This window comes from Pan paniscus, chromosome 16 (assembly GCF_029289425.2).
Source record: "Pan paniscus chromosome 16, NHGRI_mPanPan1-v2.0_pri, whole genome shotgun sequence".
NCBI classification, from domain to species: Eukaryota; Metazoa; Chordata; class Mammalia; order Primates; family Hominidae; genus Pan; species Pan paniscus.
In genome coordinates, this window is record NC_073265.2 from 39,205,672 (window position 1) to 39,226,802 (window position 21,131).

The following is a 21,131-nucleotide window of genomic DNA, read 5'->3' on the forward strand; positions in this document are numbered from 1 at the left end:
AATATTTACCAAACAAATGGAAAGCAAAAAAAAGCAGGGGTTGCAATCCTAGTCTCTGAAAAAACAGACTTTAAACCAACAAAGACCAAAAGAGACAAAGAAGGGCATTACATAATGGTAAAGGGATCAATGCAACAAGAAGAGTTAACTATCCTAAATATATATGCATCCAATACAGGAGCACCCAGATTCATAAAGCAAGTTCTTAGAGACGTACAAACAGACTTAGACTCCCACACAATTATAGTAGGAGACTTTAACACCTCATTGTCAATATTAGACAGATCAACGAGACAGAAAATTAACAAGGATATGCAGCACTTGAACTCAACTCTGGACCAAGCAGACCTAATAGACATCTACAGAACTCTCCACCCCAAATCAACAGAATATACATTCTTCTCAGCACCACATTGCATTTATTCTAAACCTGACCACATAATTGGAAGTAAAACACTCCTCAGCAAATGCAAAAGAATGGAAATCACAACAAACAGTCTCTCAGACCACAGTGCAATCAAAGTAGAACTCAGGGTTAAGAAATTCACTCAAAACCACACAACTACATGGAAACTGAACAACTTGCTCCTGAATGACTACTAGGTAAATAACAAAATAAAGGCAGAAATAAGTAAGTTCTTTGAAACCAATGAGAACAAAGAAACGATGTACCAGAATCTCTGGGACACAGATAAAGCAGTGTTTAGAGGGAAATTTATAGCAACAAATGCCTACAGGAGAAAGATGGAAAGATCTAAAATTGACATCCTAACATCACAATTAAAATAACTAGAGAAGAAAGAGCAAACAAATTCAAAAGCTAGCAGAAGACAAGAAATAACTAACATCAGAACAGAATGGAAGGAGATAGAGACACGAAAAACCCTTCAAAAAATCAATGAGTCCAGGAGCTGGTCTTTTGAAAAGATTAACAAAATAGACAGACCACTAGCCAGAATAATAAAGAAGGAAAGAGAGAAGAATCAAATAGACACAATAAAAAATTATAAAAGGGATATCACCACTGATCCCACAGAAATAAAACTACCATGAGATAATACTATAAACACCTCTATGCAAATAAACTAGAAAATCTAGAAGAAATGGATACATTCCTGGACACATCAACCTCCCAAGACTAAACCAGGAAGAAGTCAAATGCCTGAATAGACCAATAACAAGTTCTGAAATTGAGGCAGTAATTAATAGCCTACCAACAAAAAAAGCCCAAGGCCAGAGAGATTCACGGCTGAAATGTACCAGAAATACAAAAAGGAGCTGGTACCATTCCTTCTGAAACTATTCCAAACAATAGAAATGGAGAAACTCCTCCCTAACTCATTTTATCAGGCCAGCCTCATCCTGATACAAAACTGGGAAGAGACACAACAAAAAAAGAAAATTTCAGGCCAATATCCCTGATGAACATCAATGCGAAAATCCTCAATAAAATACTGGCAAACCAAATCCAGCAGCACTTCAAAAAGCTTATCCACCACAATCAAGTTGGCTTCATCCCTGGGATGTAAGGTGGTTCAACATATGCAAATCAATAAATATAATCCATCACATAAACAGAACCAATGATAAAAACCACATGATTATCTCAATAGATGCAGAAAAGGCATTTGATAAAATTCAGCACCCCTTCATGCTAAAAACTCTCAATAAACTAGGTATTGAGGGAATGTATCTCAAAATAATAAGAGCTATTTATGACAAACCCACAGCCGATATCATACTGAATGGGCAAAAGCTGGAAACATTCCCTTTGAAAACCAGCACAAGACAAGGATGCTCTCTCTCGCCACTTCTGTTCAACATAGTATTGGAAGTTCTGACCAGGGCAATCAGGCAAGAGAACGAAATAAAGGGTATTCAGATAGGAAGAGAGGAAATCAAATTGTCTCTGTTTGCAGATGACATGATTGCATATTTAGAAAACCCCATCGTCTCAGCCCCAAATCCCCTTAAGCTGATAAGCAACTTCAGCAAAGTCTCAGGATACAAAATCAGTGTGCAAAAATCAAAAGCATTCCTATACACCAATAATAGACAAACAGAGAGCCAAATGATGAGTGAACTCCCATTCACAATAGCTACAAAGAGAATAAAATACCTAGAAATACAGCAAACAAGGAATGTGAAGGACCTTTTCAAGGAGAGCTACAAACCACTGTTCTAGAACATGAGAGAGGACACAAACAATGGGAAAACATCCCATGCTCATGGATAGGAAGAATCAATATTGTGAAAATGGCCATACTGCCCAAAGTAATTTACAGATTCAGTGCTATCCCCATCAAGCTACCATTGACTTTCTTCACAGAATTAGAAAAAACTACTTTAAATTTCATATGGAACCAAAAAAGAGCCCATATAGCCAAGACAATCCTAAGCAAAAAGAACAAAGCTGGAGGCATTACACTACCTGACTTCAAACTATACTACAAGGCTACAGCAACCAAAACAGCATGTACTGCTACCAAAAGAGATATATAGACGAATTGAACAGAACAGAGGCCTCAGAAATAACGCCACACACCTACAACCCATCTGATCTTTGACAAACCTTCAAAAACAAGCAATGGAGAAAGGATTCCCTATTTAATAAATGGTATTGGGAAAACTGGCTAGCCATATGCAGAAAACTGTAACTGGACCCCTTCCTTACACCTTATACAAAAATTAACTCAAGATGGACTAAAAACTTAAACATAAGACCTAAAACCATAAAAACCTAGAAGAAAACCTAGGCAATGCCATTCAGGACATAGGCATGGGCAAAGACTTCATGACTAAAACACCAAAAGCAATGGCAAATGGGACCTAATTAAACTAAAGAGCTTCTGCACAGCAAAAGAAACTATCATCAGAGTGAACAGGCAACCTACAGAATGGGAGAAAATATTTTCAATCTATCCATCTGACAAAGGACTAATATCCAGAATCTACAAAGAACTTAAACAAATTTACAAGATAAAAACAAACAACCCCATCAAAAAGTGGGCAAAGGATATGAACAGACACTTCTCAAAAGAAGACATTTATGCGGCCAGCAAACATATGAAAAAAAGCTCATCATCACTGGTCATTAGAGAAATGCAAATCAAAACCACAGTGAGATATCATCTCAGGCCAGTTAGAATGGCAATCATTAAAAAGTCAGGAAAAAAACACATGCTGGAGAGGATGTAGAGAAATAGGAACACTTTTACACTGTTGGTGGGAATGTGAATTAGTTCAACCATTGTGGAAGACAGTGTGGCAATTCCTCAAGGATCTAAACCAGAAATACCATTTGACCCAGCAATTCCATTACTGGGTATATACCCAAAGGATTACAAATCATTCTCCTGTAAAGACACATGCACACATATGTTTATTGCTGCACTATTCACAATACCAAAGACTTGGAACCTACCCAAATGCCCATCAGTGATAGACTGAATAAAGAAAATATGGCACATATACACCATGAAATACTATTGCAGCCATAAAAAAGGATGAATTCATGTCCTTTGCAGAGACATGGGTGAGGCTGGAAACCATCATTCTCAGCAAACTAACACAGGAACAGAAAACCAAACACCGCATATTCTCACTCGTAAGTGGGAACTGAACAATGACAACACATGAACACAGGGAGGGGAACATCACACACCAGGGAGTGTTGGGACGTGGGAGGCTAGGGGAGGGATGGCATTAGGAGAAATACCTAATGTAGACGACGGGTTGATGGGTACAGCAAACCACCATGGTACATGTATAGCTATGTAACAAACTTGCACGTTCTGCACATGTATCCCAAAACTTAAAGTATAATAATAATAAAAAAGAATCACACAGAGCACTGAAACGAACTTCAGAGAGTATCATATCTAACCCTCTTCTCTATCCATGAATGGCAATAAACCCAAAGTTTCATCTAAATTACTCAACATTTATCCAATACATATTTAGTGAGAATTTATCATCTGCCAAGCATATCAGCATCTATATGGTAGATGCTGACGGTGCCCATATTAATAAGAAAGCCAGTGATTGTTTTGGATTTTTAAATTTTTTTTAATGGGGTCAGTTATTCAAGAAATTGTTAACAATATCGTTAAGAGAAAGGAACTGTTTCTCTTACCATAGATTCTCCCATTAATGGAACATCTTTTAAAGGTCATGATGTTTTGAGTGAGGGTACCCGTTTTGTCGGAGAAAATGTACTCAATCTGCCCCAGTTCCTCATTGAGCGTGGTCGTTCGAGCCTCTGCAGGTATTGCTTTTCGAGAATAATACATCTTCCGGTCCCAGTTTATAAAATAACTGTGTCCTAGACGAATTACTTCCACACTATCATCCATTAAAATGGAAAAAAAGAAAGAAATGCTCCATTAATTTCAGAACATACAATATTTTGCCAAAATAAGAAGTCTGCCAAAGTCTCCAGGGGTTAAAGGAAAATGTGGATGCTCTGTCCCTAGGTCCCAGGGATCTTCAGAAGCTTCTCAACAGAGTCTGTTTATAAACATTTCCAAGTCATTTTCTACAAAACCATAAAACAATAAGTCAGCTTAGGACAAAGCTTTAGGGAATGTTTCCTGGTTTTCTACATTAAACAGGCCCGGTGGAGACTTTGTGTGTAGCGTATTATTTTGTGTCTCCTCCTATAAGATACGGCAGTGGTCCCCAACCTTTTGGTCACCGGGGACCAGTTTTGTGGAGGACGCTTTTCCACAGATCAGGGGAAGGGGGATGGTTTCAGGATGATTCAAGCACATTACAATTAATGTGCACTTTATTTCTATTATAACACTGCAATATAAAAACTGCTGTGCAGTTCACAATAGGGTTTGCACTCCTTTGAGAATCTAATGCTGCTGCCACTGATCTGACAGGAGGCAGAGCTCAGGTCTGTGGCCTGGGAGTTACGGAACTCTGTGGTAGGGGAAACTAATGATTATTGAAGATGTTTGTCTTATGTCTGATCTAAAGAAATGTGCTATTGAGAACATTCTCTCCAATACATTGTTTGATGTGGCTTCACTTTGCCAAAAGAGATAGAAAATAGTATTTCCATGAAGCAGAACCAAACCATAACAAATACTGAGTGAAAACAGGATGTGTTGTCATACCACTCTTCCCATTTACCATGAAAAGAGTGTTGCATCACATTCTAATTACATAATTACATTATTACAATAATTATGATTAATATAATCCTGATTACATTCTAGTAATCATTTATGACTTCCAGCTCCAGAAGCAGAATTTTTATGGCAAAGTGTATGAACTCTCTCAATGCTCAATGTCATACATAATGCCAAACTAATTTCCAAAAACGTCATAGCAACATAAGTTTCTACCATCAGATTATTAAGAATTATCTTTCACCACATGCAAATTCAAAAGGTATGTCACCACTGTTCACTGCATTTCTTATCAATGAGTTTAACACTTTTTTCAAATTTTATTGGCCAGTGACATTTCTTCTTGGAACTATCTAATTGTATCTGCCTATTTTATTTTTCCTATTCTGATATCAGTGTATTTATTAATGATTTGTAAGAATTCTATAGTTATTAAGTCTATTAATTCTGTCAAAAAACAATGCAAATATTTTATCCAATTTATCATTTGTCTTTTTTTTTTTTTTTTTTTTGAGACGGAGTTCCGCTCTTGTTGCCTAAGCTGGAGTGCAACGGCGCAATCTCGGCTCACTGCAACTTCCACCTCCCTGGTTCAAGCAATTCTCCTGCCTCAGCCTCCCGAGTTGCTGGGATTACAGGCATGCTCCACTATGCCCAGCTAATTTTTGTATTTTTAGTAGAGACGGGGTTTCACTACTACTACTCGAACTACTCGAGTACTCAAACTACTGCCCTCAGGTGATCCACCCACCCCGGCCTCCCAAAGTCCTGGGATTATAGGTGTGAGCCACCGCACCCAGCCACTTGTCCTTTTTTTTTTTTTTAGAGACAGGGTCTTGCTATGTTGCCCAGGTTGGCCTCAAATTCCTGAGCTCAAGCGATCCTCCCACCTCTGCCTCTAGAGTAGCTGGGACTGCATGCACCACCACAGCTGGCTGATTGTCTTTTCATTTTGTTTCCAGTTTTTCAATATGAGTTTTCTCTTTCTAAAGGATCAAATTTATCAAAAGTTTATACTTTCTGTTTTTGTAGTTTTGTTTAGATATGTCTTCTCTATGCCAAGATTATATATACAGACATCTACATTTTTCTTTGTTTTTATTGATATTTTCCTTATTTAATTCCTTATCCCAATTGAAATTTTTGATTGAAATTGAAAGTTTGATATACATATGAGGAGCAAATTTCAAGTTTTCCAAATAAGAAGATTTTACATCACCATTTGTTGAACAATCAATCCTTTCTCCATTAAGCTGGGATGCTTTCTGTGTCACAAATAAATCATTTTACTCACTAGCATCTGATTTATGGATTTCAATTGTATTCATTGATATGACACTTACTACATCTGTTGTTTTCATTATTGTAGCTTTATAATAACTGGCAATACGTACAAGAAACGAAATCACCTTTATTCTCTTCCTCTTCAAAAATTCTTAACTATAATCACCCATTTATTTTTCCTGATAGAATCAATGTATCCATCTAAGTAAACATTTGAATCAATGTATTAATTTTTCTACAAAATTTATTTGAGATTTTTATTAGGTCTATGTTAAACCCTTATTTGAAAAGAACTGATATTTTATAAACTTAAATACAACTTCAAGAAGGTCAAATCTTTTTAGGAATTCCATTTTTTAAAGTACCTCAATTAGTAAGGAATTTTAGTTTAGTTTAGTTTTGCTTTTTCATATAGATTCATACCATAGTCTTATAGAATTGTTCTTGAACATCACAGTTGCCCCTTGAATCTGTGGGGGATCCCTTACATAAAATGGCAGAGTATTTGCATATAGCCTATCCATAACTTTTTTGTATACCTTAAGTCATCTCTAGATTACTTATAATACCTAATACAATGTAAATGCTATGTAAACAGTTGTTATACTGTATTGTTTAGGGAATAATGACAAGAAAAAACTCTGTACATGTTCAGTACAGACCCAACCATCCTTTTTTTATCCAAATATTTTCCATCTATGGTTGGTAGAGTCCATAGATACAAAACCCACGGATACAAAGGGCAGAATATAAAACTTTTTACTGATAGGATAAGTTTTTAAATTGTTGTTGTCTAAAAGAAAGCTTTTAATTTTTTTAATGTTACTTTCATAATCAGACACAACCAAATTGTCCTACTGAAAGTTTTACAGATTATTCTTATGGATTGACTAGATTTATAATCATATTATTGTCTGTGTTCTTCCTTTCTAATAGGTTTATTTCAGTTTCATGTCTTATTTTATTCATGGATATTTCAGTTTCACGTCTTTGTAATTTACAAGGATATCCAGAACAGTAGAAAATAGTTATGGTAATAGCAGGAACCATAGCTTATTTCTGATCTTAGTGGAAATTAATCCTTGGTTTTTCTCATCTGTAAAGTGAGAAAGTTGGGCTAGATGACACTCAAATCCTTTCTGGTTATAAATTATATGCTTCAAGTTCTAAAAGTACATGACATACCTATGTTTCCCTCCCCAAAAGAGGTATGGCGCCAATTCATTTTTTAACTATTTGGATGGTAGCAGTTTTTTTCTCCCTGAAATTACACTGTGACTATGTAGAGTATGATATGATATTAAGATACATAACTCACACTCTTTATTTATTTATATATTTTCATATATGGTTTACTCTTCTGCATCCCACCCCACCCCCACCCTCCATGTAAATTCCTTGCTAGCTGGTCTGATTCAGCTTTATTTTCCTTATTCTTTTCACTCAAAAAGCATTAGCACTTACAATGGGCTGGGGTAGTGTCTTGCCCATCAGAGGCAGTCAATCAGTCTTGAGTGTATGAATTTTAACTCTTTAGACTCTAATTTTACCAACAGGGACATTAAGACTTAGAGAGATAAAGTGACTAACCCAAGGTCACATCAATAATTAGCCACAGAGCCAAGACTAGAACTCAGGGATTTGGGAAAGCCAGTGCAGAACAGGCCTTAAGAATGGCATTATGAGGGTCACAACACAAATCATGAAGTTCTTTATTTATCTGAAAGTCTAGTAGCTCCCTGTAATCTTAAACCAAAGTGAATGAAACAATTTGATTGTTGTGTTATAGTATAATCCAATGGAAGTATTCAAAATTTATTCAAATTCCTAGAACTTAAAAGTCTGAAGAGAAAATGGGCATCGTTTTTGTTTGGGAAAAGAGGATTCAGAAGAGTCACAGTGGAACATTCAGCGCTTTCTTTTACAATAGCAGAGAAAAGGAGAAAAATATTCAGAGTTAACATAATCCAGCCACTTAGTGTTTTCTGCCTGAACACTCACAGAACAGAGCTTATAATTTCACCCAGTCTCAGGCAAAACAAGCAACATAGAAATGAATTCCTATTGCTTTGGAAAGAATACTCAAAAGCTAATTCCTTGGGAAAACAATGGCTGCATTTCTTAAGATTATGTATTAAAAAAAAACTGTAGCTGGGTACGCCTTAACACAACAGATAAACAAACTGACAACATAGAAATATCCTACCAAAATAAGTGTCCTTTGCTCACCTGGAATTGTTAACCATTCAAAGCAAATACTGAACTTCTATCCTCAAGTGATATATGGCACTAATTTACTCTTTGTACATATTCTAAAGCCTAATAGAAGCTTTGGCAGAAGGTCTTCATCATTCCAGACAGAAATACCTGGGTATTCTCTTTTCCTATGTCTCAATCTTTAGGACCGAGAAACCTGAAATTCCTTGGAATGCTTTTTCCCTCGAGTTAAGATCAGAATCACTGTACTTATTTGGTAAGAGAAAAGCTCTCATTTGTCTTCATCCATATGCCTAACAACAAGGACAGAACTCTAGACTCTTTTTTTTCTTTTGATTTCTTCACTGAGTAATAAATCATACATAGCTTAGGGATAGAGGAAAACACTGTCCCAACTCTCAGAAGACTTCTGCCCCTCTTTAGCTCATGATCCTGAGCAAATCCTCTCATCCCATTTTGAAAGCAGCTCAGCAAATCCTACTTCATAAGATTGTTGGGCAACATAAATGAGATAAAGTATGTGGAAGTGTAAAATATAAAAGGCTAAAAAAAGAGAAAAGTATTCAGAGTTTTAAGGTATCATATTTTATGGTATATTATAGAACATCAGTAATTTTGAACATTATAAGAAAGAATGCATAAGAAAGTAGTTTTTAAGTGATAAAGTGTTATACTGATATCAAATATATATTTATAATGTTATCTAAAGGTAAGGTGATATTATTTGGAGAATAAAGTAACTCAGAAATTAATTCTTTTAATCCCCTTATTTTATGGGGAAGTACATATTTGACAAGCAAACTAAGGCACAGAGAAGCCAAGCACTTTCTCCAAGGTCACACAGCTATTAGTGGCAGTACCAAGACCAGAAACTGGGTTTGGACAATTATAAATACGTTTTCTGTCAAATGTACCATGGCACATTAGAAGTATAAGGAATGCCAACCTGAGAATCTACCTTTGGTCTATTAAAAAAAATCAACCTTTCAAATCATTAAATGAAAATGCCAATGTACTTCAAAGAATGTATACATAATATACTTCCTTTGTGAGGACATATGAAACTGCACATGTGCAGATGGAAAGCCACTATGCACATTTATTATTCATTTAGGATATAAAGGAATGCTATAAAAGCTGACTGTAGCTCTTCTGGCAAAGAGCAGGATTTACTACAGACTTTATAATTGGATACAAGCATGAGAGGTCCTCAGAATCAAAGATGAGCCAGTAGGATATAGTTTAAATAGAGCCCTCTCTGACCACAGCTCCAGAGGGCCCAAAGCAATTTGTGGTATTGTGGCCACATGCCACTACTTCAAGTGAATTTCCCACAACTTGGCATTTCAGTCTCCTGACCACTATCCAAAACAAGGGTGGATTTTGTGCATTAAACTTCCCTTGCTTCATCATAGCTAGGTTTTTGAAGAGAGATAAAAAGAGGTTCATAAAAATAAGTGGGGATTTGGAGCTGATGATTTTGTGTATTGTTAAAGTACTGATGATGAGAACTGTCAACCAACCAAATCCCATCTTAGCTCCAATGTTTTGGGGACAGTCTGGCTCAGCCTTGTTAGGATTAGGATAAAAAATGTCCCAGGTACAGATTCTAGGGCCAATTTCTAAGCTTTATCAAATACACACACACACACACACACACACACACACACACACACACACACATATACGCATACATATGTATATAAATAAAGAGGGGTGTGTGTGTGTGTGTGTGTATGTGTTCTGTTTGTGTGCATAGACAGACAGAGAGGCAAAAAGAGAGACCACCTTAGCTCTAATTTATGGGACCGAATCTAATCCTGACAGATCAAATTGTAGTAGAAGTTATAAATCATACTTCTTATCTTACAATGGACTAGCACCACCTACTATATTTTAACTCCTTTATGTACACACTTATAGTTACTAATAATAGGAAAAGCTAATATTCATTAAGCTTTTATAATGTGTCAGGAATTCTTAGAGCTTTATAGACATGTATTCACTCCTCATACAATTGTATGAGGTAGAACTATTATTTTCTTCATTTTTAAAATGAGGGAACTGAGGCACTAGAAGATGAAGCTACTTGCCCAAGGTTATGGAGCTAGTAAGTGGTAGAATAGGACCTGAATCCATGTATCCATAGAGCCAGTCTAGCGGCAAAGAGGCACCCTCTCTATAGATCTCCCCAATGTTCTTCCTTTTCTTACTCAAAATTAACCCAATTCTAATTGATCAGGTTACATGAGATTATATTGTAGTGCATGTCTTACAAAGAAAAACATTTCTAAGAAACCAAATCAAATCAAGAAGAAAATTAACCGCATTTATTGTAATTTGAAAACATAAAAGTTAACAGATTAAACAGCTAAGCTGTCCCATTTGTAACAGATGTTGCAGATCATAAGCAGTTAAGAGCAACACATCTATTGCACTGCTGAAACTTTAAAACAAACAATATTGGAAACAAAGGTTTTGATGAAATTATTTCATTAAAATATAAACTCTCATCTTACCTCACATATAAGGAAATGGGTACAACTGTATTGAGAATAATAATATATGACCAGAATGTTAAGAATCCGGAGAACACAGAGCTCTTCTCTCCTTCATTCCAAAAGAGGAAAGTTCTGAATTGGTCCCCAGTTTGACTCTCCCAGATTGAATTTCCTATTGCAAGAATAATTCCCAAGCATATCAGAAACCCAAAAATCTGAAATAAGATAGAAGTCTGGTTAAGGTTAACTTGAACTCAAAATTAGTCATATCAACATGATCTAATTACGTGTCTAACTCCAAGAAATAGTCATTTGAAAAGCAAGTATGCAAACCTCTTCTTACCATTAATCATATGAATTATGTCAGGAACTCAGCTAAATATTTTACATACATTTTCTCACCGAATTTGCCCATTGACTCTCTAAGATGGGAACAGTCATTATCCCCACTTTACAGTTTAAAAACAAAGTAAAATGGAAGCACAAGAAAGACTATGTAACTTGTCTATGTTCACATAGTTAACAACTTCACATCCTCAGTTTGTGGTAAGTACATATATTTAGGTGGCTTAATTAAAGGAGACCATATGCACTGATTTGCCCTGGATGGCCCCACTTTACAACTATTGTGGATGTAATAGTAATAATGTTGCATTTCACCTTCAAAGGTGTCCTGTTTGGATGATAAATTATATGGCCACCCAAGGCATAAATGCAAAAGAAAATATCAGTGATAAAGAACAATTTCATACTAATCAAGTCTCTTGGCTATAGATCTGGCTGTACAATCGTTACTTGAGATCAACAAGAAATATAAGGATAATTAAAATACTTCATGGCATATACACTTTACTTTTAGGATAAAAATGTGGGAAGCAACTTGAAAACCACTAGCAGACTCTTACGTGGTTATTAGTAGAAGTATTAGAAAAACACATATTTGTAGGTATAACAACTAGAGAGACAACAAGGTCAATCCACAGTGAGTCTAAAACCCTTCCTGGGAAAGGAAAGGCCACGAACTCAGTGAGCATGGTTAAGACATGAATTGAACAAGATGTTGTGGAGACTTTGTTCAGCTGAGTGTCACACTATGTTGGGAGCTGAGACCAGCCAATGTTGAGGGAGGGGTAGGGCTAGAGAACAGAAATGGATTTTCCTTTACTTCCTTTTTCTTCCAAGAAGGAATATTCAGAAATTCTAGAGCTTCTTTCTTCTTTATTCCATAATATGGGCATGTAAGAATAGGTGTATAAGAAGAAAAGATTGGGAAAAGCCTGATTTAAAGTATATTAGAAAACCATGTATGAGAGAAAAGTAGGACTGTGAATCCCCAAAAATTCTATGACTTTGGTACCTATATTATAGTATCTTCTTTAATGGCTGAGACTACAAATTAATTAAACATAATGACTTTAGAGCATTAAAATTTAATGTAAAATACATTAAATGCCATAATTTAAGAATTGATTTGGCTTATAACTCCCCAGTGGATCATCCTATTTTCTAGTATGAAAGATTGGGTCAGTTTGCTCTGTGGTGGGTAGACACACCCTGCATGCCCTGAAGTGGAGTCAGGGCTATTTATGTGAGAAATTCCTGAGGGGCAGAGGGGTGACAGGCCCTTACGGGCATGTCTTCTTGGCCTCATAGGCTCTGTATGAAGGTGACTGGTATTGCTGGAGAAAACCCCGGTCTGCAGGTGATACTGAAAGTAAAACACAGAGCCTGGCCAATATTTTGTGCACAGCAAGTGCTAATTACCTTCTTTCCTTATTCAGAGTCCAATTGTTACATATCAGGTAAGCAAATACATATTGAGCTCAGATTCTTTATGATTGTGAGCCTGTGATAGGGTACATGGGAAAACATGGTTTGAAGTCACAGTCTTTATATTTTAAAGTGGCTGTCTTCGAACTTTACCCCTATATAAGCAGACAAAGCAGTATTACACAAAGACTAGATAGTATATCAATAGTATGAGGTAGCACAGGATTAACTGACAAAAGGATGGAATGTAAGGAATATCTGAATGTTTTTGGTAAACGAGTAGTAGAGAAGATCATTTCAAAAGAATCAGAAGTAAAAAAAAAAATTCATAAGAGAAAGATAATCATGAGCTAAGGAGGTTAGAAGCCTCTGTGAAGGAGGAGAACTGTGAGGTGGGGCTCAAAGGATTTATAACCAGAACCACCTACATAATTTGCAGGGTTCAGTGCAAAATGAAAACGTGGGACCTTCTGTTCTAAAAGTATTAAGAATTTCTAGATGGCAACAGAAGTTGAATAAACCAAACATAAGGCCCTCTGAGTGTGGGGCCCTGTGTGGTTACACAGATCACACACCCGTGAAGCCAGCCCTGCCCACCATAAGCTATGTATAGAGGATCTGAAAAAAAGTAAGAAAACAAAAACACCAAACTGCCTTAAAAACTATGTTTGGTTTTCCAAAAACAAATCCCTGGGATATGGGGAGTTTGTAAGACCATGAATACCTCCATAAACACTAACCTACCTCTCATGATAAATTCTACCACTGGTTGAGAAATTAGCATAATCTAGAAAATAGAAGGCAGTGTAACTGAGCCTCAAATGGAAAATCCCCAAAAACAAACTCCACAAGGAGAATGTAGGCTTCTTAAAGAATTCCCAGCAAGATACAGTAAATATACTAAGATAACGATGACTAGTGATATCGCCTAGTTTTGTAACTTACCCATAGTACTAGAGTATTCATCAATCTATCAATGCTTGTCCTTTTAAACTTTGTCTTACCACTGTTCTGCATTAGTTTAGTGTCAGGACCTGCAAAAACAAAAAAAAGTAAATAACTTTGAAATGATATGATTATGTATTCTTATTCTTATTAATGCTCATATCAAATGTCTCTGAAAGAAAAAAATATTTATTTTTCACAATAATTTAACTTTTATTAAGAGCAAGGGCCATTAAGTTGTATATGATTCTCAACAATTAGGTTAACAACAATCCTGGAAGCTGCAAGAGATGTGATCTTCTTAGACCAGGATAAATACAGTCAGAACTTGTAGTTGAAAGGTTTAAGTAAAGCTAGTTTTTCAAAGTCTATGCATGAATATGCTTCTAGTTTGACATAGTTAAAGATAACAAAGTCAACAAAAGTGAGGAATAATTTGGAAATATTAAAAATAATGCAGCAACAAACACAATTCAGAACACTAAGGTAAAAAATGGAAAAATAAATCAAATTCTAGATCTGTTTCCCAAAAAGATTTGAGGTCCCTTTGAAGGAGAAACTAGAATAGCCCCCCAAAATACATCAGCAAGTAATTTAAACCTTTATTGTGTATTGTATACTGCATGTATATAATATGTAATTTTTGTAAAGACAAGAACTGTCTTAAATGTTGTGTTAGATTTATTTCAGGTAATTACATTATCCCATGATAAGTGCCTTGTTCCAGGAATTCTAATATAATCAACTGCTTTAGAAGTGGGTTATTAGATGATAAACAAATAAGAATATTGAAAAATTTTGTTAAAGAAATTCCTTGTGGACAGAGAAAATGCTAAATAGAAGCAATTAAGTTTTAATTAAAGCTAATTTCTCCAGTGTTTCCTCTTCACATATTCTCCTCATGATTTTCAATTCATAGAGCCATTTAATATAGGAGAAAGGGGGAAATTAAAGAAAGGAGAAAAGGGAGGCACACCCAAAATTATATACCACTCCAGAAGTCAGGGAAGGACAGGCACATCCTTAAAAGACTTTTCTTTATGTAAAAGAAAAACAGAAGCAATAATTGAGGTTTCATAACAATTCATTGTCTGAAGTTGGAAATTGTACCGCAGTGTCCTATTCCTAGCTACTGCTGTGTATAGACCACCCACATTTTCTCAGAATCATTTATTAAAATCATATGAACATTGAGGATGGGAAATATTTCTTTTATGGTAAAGATCACAAAGGCCAAATAGTCTGCAGCCAGAGCACCCTGAACATACTTGATCTCATCTGATCTCAGAAGCTAAGCTAAGCAGGTCAGGCCTGGTTAGTACTTAGATGGGAGACTGCCTGGGGATATTTGGTGCTGTAGGCTTAAAAACACACACACACACACACATAAAGTTTGTGGTTGCTAAAAACTGAAATATGAAAAGACCAGTTAGGTGCTGAAAATGTACATTCCATTAGGCACACAAATGCACACAGACTAATAAGGAATCCTTTTTATGGATTATTAAGCATTTATGTAAATATAACCACAAATGTTTATATGCACATCCTGAAAGAATTTTCTACACTCAACAGCCTCCGTTTTCTTATCTCCCACTCGTCACTCAACCTAGTCTCTGGGCCAATCACAACACCAAAACAGATCTGGTGTTATCATCAATATCCTCCATAACTTCTTGACTATTCAGCAACCTTTGACACTGTTGACTATTCCATCCTTTTGAAACATACTCTTCCTTTAGCTTCTGTGTTATAATATTCTCCTGCTTTCCTTCCTACCTCTTTGGTAGCTCCTTTCCTGTCTTCCATGATACTTACTCCCCCTTCCCTTTACCCAGCTACTAAAGACTGAGAATCCTTAAGACTCAGGCATAGGTCACCTTATCTTCTTACTCAATCTACCTTCCCTGAGCAATCTCACCTAAGACCGTAGCTTTGAGACCAATAGTTTTAATAATATAGACAAGATGTGTATCCCCAGCTCATGCTGTTCCTCTGAGCTTTAAATCTATATATTTAAACCTACATATTTTGTTGCCTGTATATTTCCACCTGGATTCTTCTAAGGCCTCTCAAGTGGCCCTTGTCCAATCTGGCTTACAATCTTCCTCCAAGCTTCTTATCTCAGTGAGTATCATCACCATCCATCCAGTTGCGAAGGTTGGAAGAAACCTCAGTCATAGTTGATACCTTTATCATCCTCATCTTCAAGCCTGGTCATCAAAGCTTGTCAATTCAACTTTCTAAACTTTCTAAAAGCCTTCTGAATTTATCTACTTCCCTCTCCTTTCCTAATCTGAGGGACCATCACCTCTCAACTGTAAAAACCTAGAAACTTTGTCTCCCTGTATCCACTCTGCCCCCAAAACTAACCAATATTTTTCCTCCTCCCCAACCCCAGGACCTGCTGTCTATTTACAAACATTACAAACAGTGTTGGCAAGATTAAGCCTTTCACAATTAACACATATATACCCCACCTGTTTGAAAACTTACAATGGCGTCCCTAAGCTCTTAGGATAAAGACCAAACTTCTGGATACTGACCACAAGGTCTACCAGCATGGTCTAGCCCCTATCCATGTCTCCAGTCCCATATCCATCCCTATCCTCTGTGCTCTCCATACCCCATACTGGCCTTCTTTTTTGACCTCACTTTCCTTACTCCTGCCACAGGGCCTTGGCCATTGATATGATTTTGGCTTGAGATTAATGCCTCTTTCTCTCTCCTACCATACTGAAAATCATATGAGTGAAGGTACTGCATTTGTTTTTGTTCACATTTTTAATCCCCAATGAGTAAGTAGCATAATGCCCAGCATATAGTAGACATTCAATAAATAATTTGTAAGTAAACTAATTTTTAAGTAAATTAATTTTTTGAACATCTACATTTCACCTATAATCTCAGCTAATGCTTACAACAAACTAACAAATTAGGCACTATTATCCTCAGTTCACTAATAATGAAACTGAGTTTAAAGAATTGAACTTGCCTGAGATTTCTCATCTAGTAAGTGTCAGAGCAAGAATTTGAACCTCGACATAAGTAATTCTAAAGTTCTTGGTCTTTACTATTTTCTAAAACTATATGAAATAGTCAACCAATATTTAAGACTGTGTCTCATTCAGGATCCTAAAAGGAAATAGATGGCACATTGAACAAAGAGAATTGGAGGAAGTTTTATTTATAAAAGAACTCTTTACAAAAAGCATAGGTGGGATTATAGGGGAAACAAAAGGTTAGTGCATTAACCAAGGGCATGTAGCAAGCAAGCTGTTTCTCCACCTGAGCCAGAAGGGATGAAGGGAAGGAATGGCTACTGGACCCTCAGGGAAAGAGGTGACAGGAATTTGCAGCCCTTAGAGTAAGAGTGGCCTTCCGTTGATAGATCTGGCCAGCCTGAAGTTACCACACAAGAATGCAGCCTGGAGGAGTAAATACCTTGATCGTAATCTCCTTCTTCCTTTTGATCTCTTCCTAGGGATCCCCGAGACAAAACCCAACCAGAAGCAGAAGTACAAGGTAACCTATTAGTATAAACCACACAAGTAAGCCTCCTAGGGCAGAAAGAATGGTAGAAAAAGGTGAGAGGAAATCCGGAAAGCAAACAGAAGACATCTAGGACAAAAATGCAGTGTACACTCAAGATGGTACAGACTCCTAGAGACTGTTTAAATGAATATAATTCCTGCCCTCAGAAACAAGATTTTCTCCTCTCTTGAGCATAAAGAAGGCATTACCAGGGAGGTGTAGCCTAGCTGTTAATATATATTAGACCTTCATAAATTATAGGTTTGTAAAGCAAACCATATCTGTGTCATCTATATTCGTTGCACAATTCCTAGTGGTAGGTATAACTAGAGTAATAACACAGAAAGAATACTTAATAATTCATTTTGGATTTTTTTTTTTTTTGAGATGGAGTCTCGCTCTGTCGCCCAGGCTGGAGTGCAGTGGTGCGATCGCGGCTCACTACAAGCTCCACCTCCCAGGTTCATGCCATTCTCCTGCCTCAGCCTCCCGAGTAGCTGGGACTACAGGCGCCTGCCAACACGCCTGGCTAATTTTTTGTATTTTTAGTAGAGACAGGGTTTCACCATGTTAGCCAGGATGGTCTCAATCTCCTGACCTCGTGATCCACCCGCCTCAGCCTCCCAAAGTGCTGGGATTACAGGCGTGAGCCACCACGCCCGGCAGATATTTTTCATTAGACCTAGGTGTTCACCTGGAACTAGTTCCCCAACTAAATGTCTTAAGACTTAGAGGTTTTGTGACATCCATTTGTTCATCTCTGACATGGACGAAGCCAACCACTAATTCTTCTGTTTGCCAGCATTCTAATTAAGCTTTCTACTAACATTTGTGACCAGACTAAAGTCAATGCAGGCATGCTCTGCTTTACAAACATCCACTTGATAAGGTCTGCAAGTGAACACCGTGGCCAAATCACAAAAGAAGAGGGTGTTCCTCTCTCCCTGCTGCCTGCTGCCAAGGTCCAGAGAGCAGTAAGTTTTTCCAACTCTCAGCCTAGAGAGCAGGCTGGGTGCCCTGAATTAAATTTGAAAGAAGGGAGAAGCAGAAAAGGAAGGAAAATAGCATTTGTCAAGCATCCTTTTCTGTATGCATTATCTCACTGAGCCTTTAAAATGACCCTAATGTACTCATTATTATCCCCATGTTACAGCAGAAAAAAGTAAAGCTTACAAAGTTTAAGTAACCAAAGCTTACAGTCCTACAGCTGGTAAAATAATAATAACAATAAATAAAAAATAATAATAAATCCAAACTCAGGTCTGCCCAATCCAAATTCTGTGAACTTTCTGTTACACTTCCTTGGAGGGAGACCTATTCAACTTACCAACCAACTTCCTTGTTTTTCAGAACATTTTCCCACAAAGAAACCTTACAAAGAAGAACTTGGCCTCTCAGCGGTTCACAACAACCGCCCTAGCATGAAACGTTGTAGCTGAACTAGAGTCCTGAATTAGCCATTCCAAACAAGGTCACGGAAATGCAAAGTTTGGGACTATATCCCATCCATAGGATGAAGCACCTCCATCTCTATGATGACAGGAAGCAAATCAGGAGGGTATTTCCCAACAGAAGACCATGAAATTTCCCCATCATTAAGTAGGAAGATAAAGGAATGTTCATGGACAAGCCTAGCTCTCTTTTTCTCTGTGTAATGAAATATATAATCATATGTTTATTTCTCCAACTAAAATGTAAAAGCGCATATACTGGCTCATTTCTAGGGATTTCCCAAGTCTTTACAATGGCAATGCCGCAAGCAGCAAGAGCACTGCTAACACCAACAGCTGACAGTATTTAGAGGAATTGGGAGAACGTTTCTAGGTTTGGAACACTTTTAAGACTTTAATGAACACTTTGTTGTTGTTGAGGAAGGTCAGTTAAGAAAAACATTCCAATTTTGATTGCACATAGTCAAGAGGCCCAAAACACATCTTAATTTGGTGTCACAATAAACAGGACTTTTAAAATCAAGGGCTGGCAATTGAAGCCATGAGTACAATTTGAGTGGCTTTATGAAATGATGCTACTGTAAGCTTTCTTAGCAAGAGAGGGCCACCTCGGGCCTACAGAAATAAAGCAGAGAAAAGAAATTTGGTGGGCAAGAAGAGTAAGAGGCACCTCCTCCCACCCACCCACCCCCATCATGCACAGTCTTTCCAGAACCCACTCTCCTATTTACAAACAGTGGAAAAAGCTATGGAGTATAAACAGAAATGATTACAGGATCAAGAAGCCTTTTCCAAATGGTCTGCTTGACCTTTGCAAACTACAAAATTAACTGCACAGCCAGGGGCTTTCTTTCATACTCTTATCCACTTTAAAGGTAGATTCATACATAAAATGACAAAGGTGATTAAGATGGGGTTAATAAAGAAAAATTAAGCAGTAGGTATCTAGCACCCACTGTCTAGTTAAAGCTCCAGCATCCTTAAGAATAAGATGTCAGTAGTTCCTCATACAGCAGGGCCACCTGGACTATTTTCAGAGCAATAGTGTTTTCTCCTGGCGTCCTACAATCTGAAGTCAACTCCAGAGCACGACTTTGCATGGAATGAAAGCACTGCGCTCATCAGAACACAGAGAATCATAGACTGTGCTGGTGTACGTAGCAGGAAAGGTTCCCACAGAGCTGGCCTTGGGTCACATGCTGTACCTGCAAAAATAACCATTCCAAAACACCAGCTGGTATTTCTCAGGATGCAGCCTCTCAGGATTATCTTCTCATTGTTGAGGGAGTGCTTGCTGTCTTTCCAAGAAAGGATTCCCATGAATTTATCTAACTTGTTGTTAGGCACCTCACAGACAACAATCCCTGGAAAATAAAAAAACAAAACAAACCTCTTTATGACTCACCCAAAATTCTCTTCAGAAGCCCACAGCACTGTTTTACCACTGTTTCCCTCTCCTTTAGACAGCCTGGGGTTACATATAAAGAATTGTGCTAGAAAAAAATAAGCTGGGAGGTAGAAAAATGGAAAGCCATCAACTATTTTGAAACACAGTTTTCTGTACTGTCCAAATAAAAATAGAAAAAACAAATAACAACAGAAACCTTAACAGCCATGGGATATTTTTTCCTTAAAAAAGAAAAAAAAGCATATCTTTACTTCCGGTTTATAACAAATAATTTTTGAAAAGATAAAGCAGTGACTGTCCTAAAAGTTTCTCTTATTCCATCTCTTTTAGCTAAATGTGAACTTTTACACAGTTTAAAATAGCATACTTCTAGTCTCACAACAAAAGTTAACCATCTTTCTAAGCTCACAATCAGGATTTCTGAGGTCCTACTGTATTCCACCAGAAAGAAACCTGGGCCTTGTTTGCCCCATGAGCCTGAGAATGCGTGTGATTCCTTTCAGCTGTTCTATGCTTCTTATCTTGATTAGATTCAGAGTTCTGGGGACTCTGAAAGGCACCATATAACTTGCCCCTAACTGGCTAGAAGATGTTTCTAGTTTCTTTAATTCCAAACCAAGGGCATGCCCACTCCAAATCAACGAATCAATTCGTTCCATTATTTCAATATGAAAATATACATTCAGGATGAGGGTTCCCTAGATAGAAAAAGAAACCACAAATAATCTTTCACGGACCCTGCCACAAAACATAACTATTAGATTAATATACATATCCACTGCAAACAGGTAAGGTTAAATTTTTTATATATAATGAGTACAAAGACGTGAAAGAACAGAATGGAGGGAGAGAGGGACAGAGGGAGGAAGGAAAAAAGAGA

General features: G+C 37.0%; 1 protein-coding gene across 1 annotated transcript in view; it reads right to left on the reverse strand.

Annotated features, from left to right (window-relative positions):
• Positions 1-21,131, reverse strand: part of ATP8B4 (ATPase phospholipid transporting 8B4 (putative)) — a 266,536-nt gene that overhangs the window by 110,083 nt on the left and 135,322 nt on the right. Inside the window, exons 12-15 of the mRNA XM_063596635.1 lie at positions 20,049-20,207; positions 13,859-13,947; positions 11,162-11,358; positions 4,136-4,344 (exon numbers count right to left, since the gene is read on the reverse strand). Coding sequence (XP_063452705.1) covers positions 4,136-4,344; positions 11,162-11,358; positions 13,859-13,947; positions 20,049-20,207 — 654 coding nt within the window. The remainder of the gene's footprint in view (positions 1-4,135; positions 4,345-11,161; positions 11,359-13,858; positions 13,948-20,048; positions 20,208-21,131) is intronic.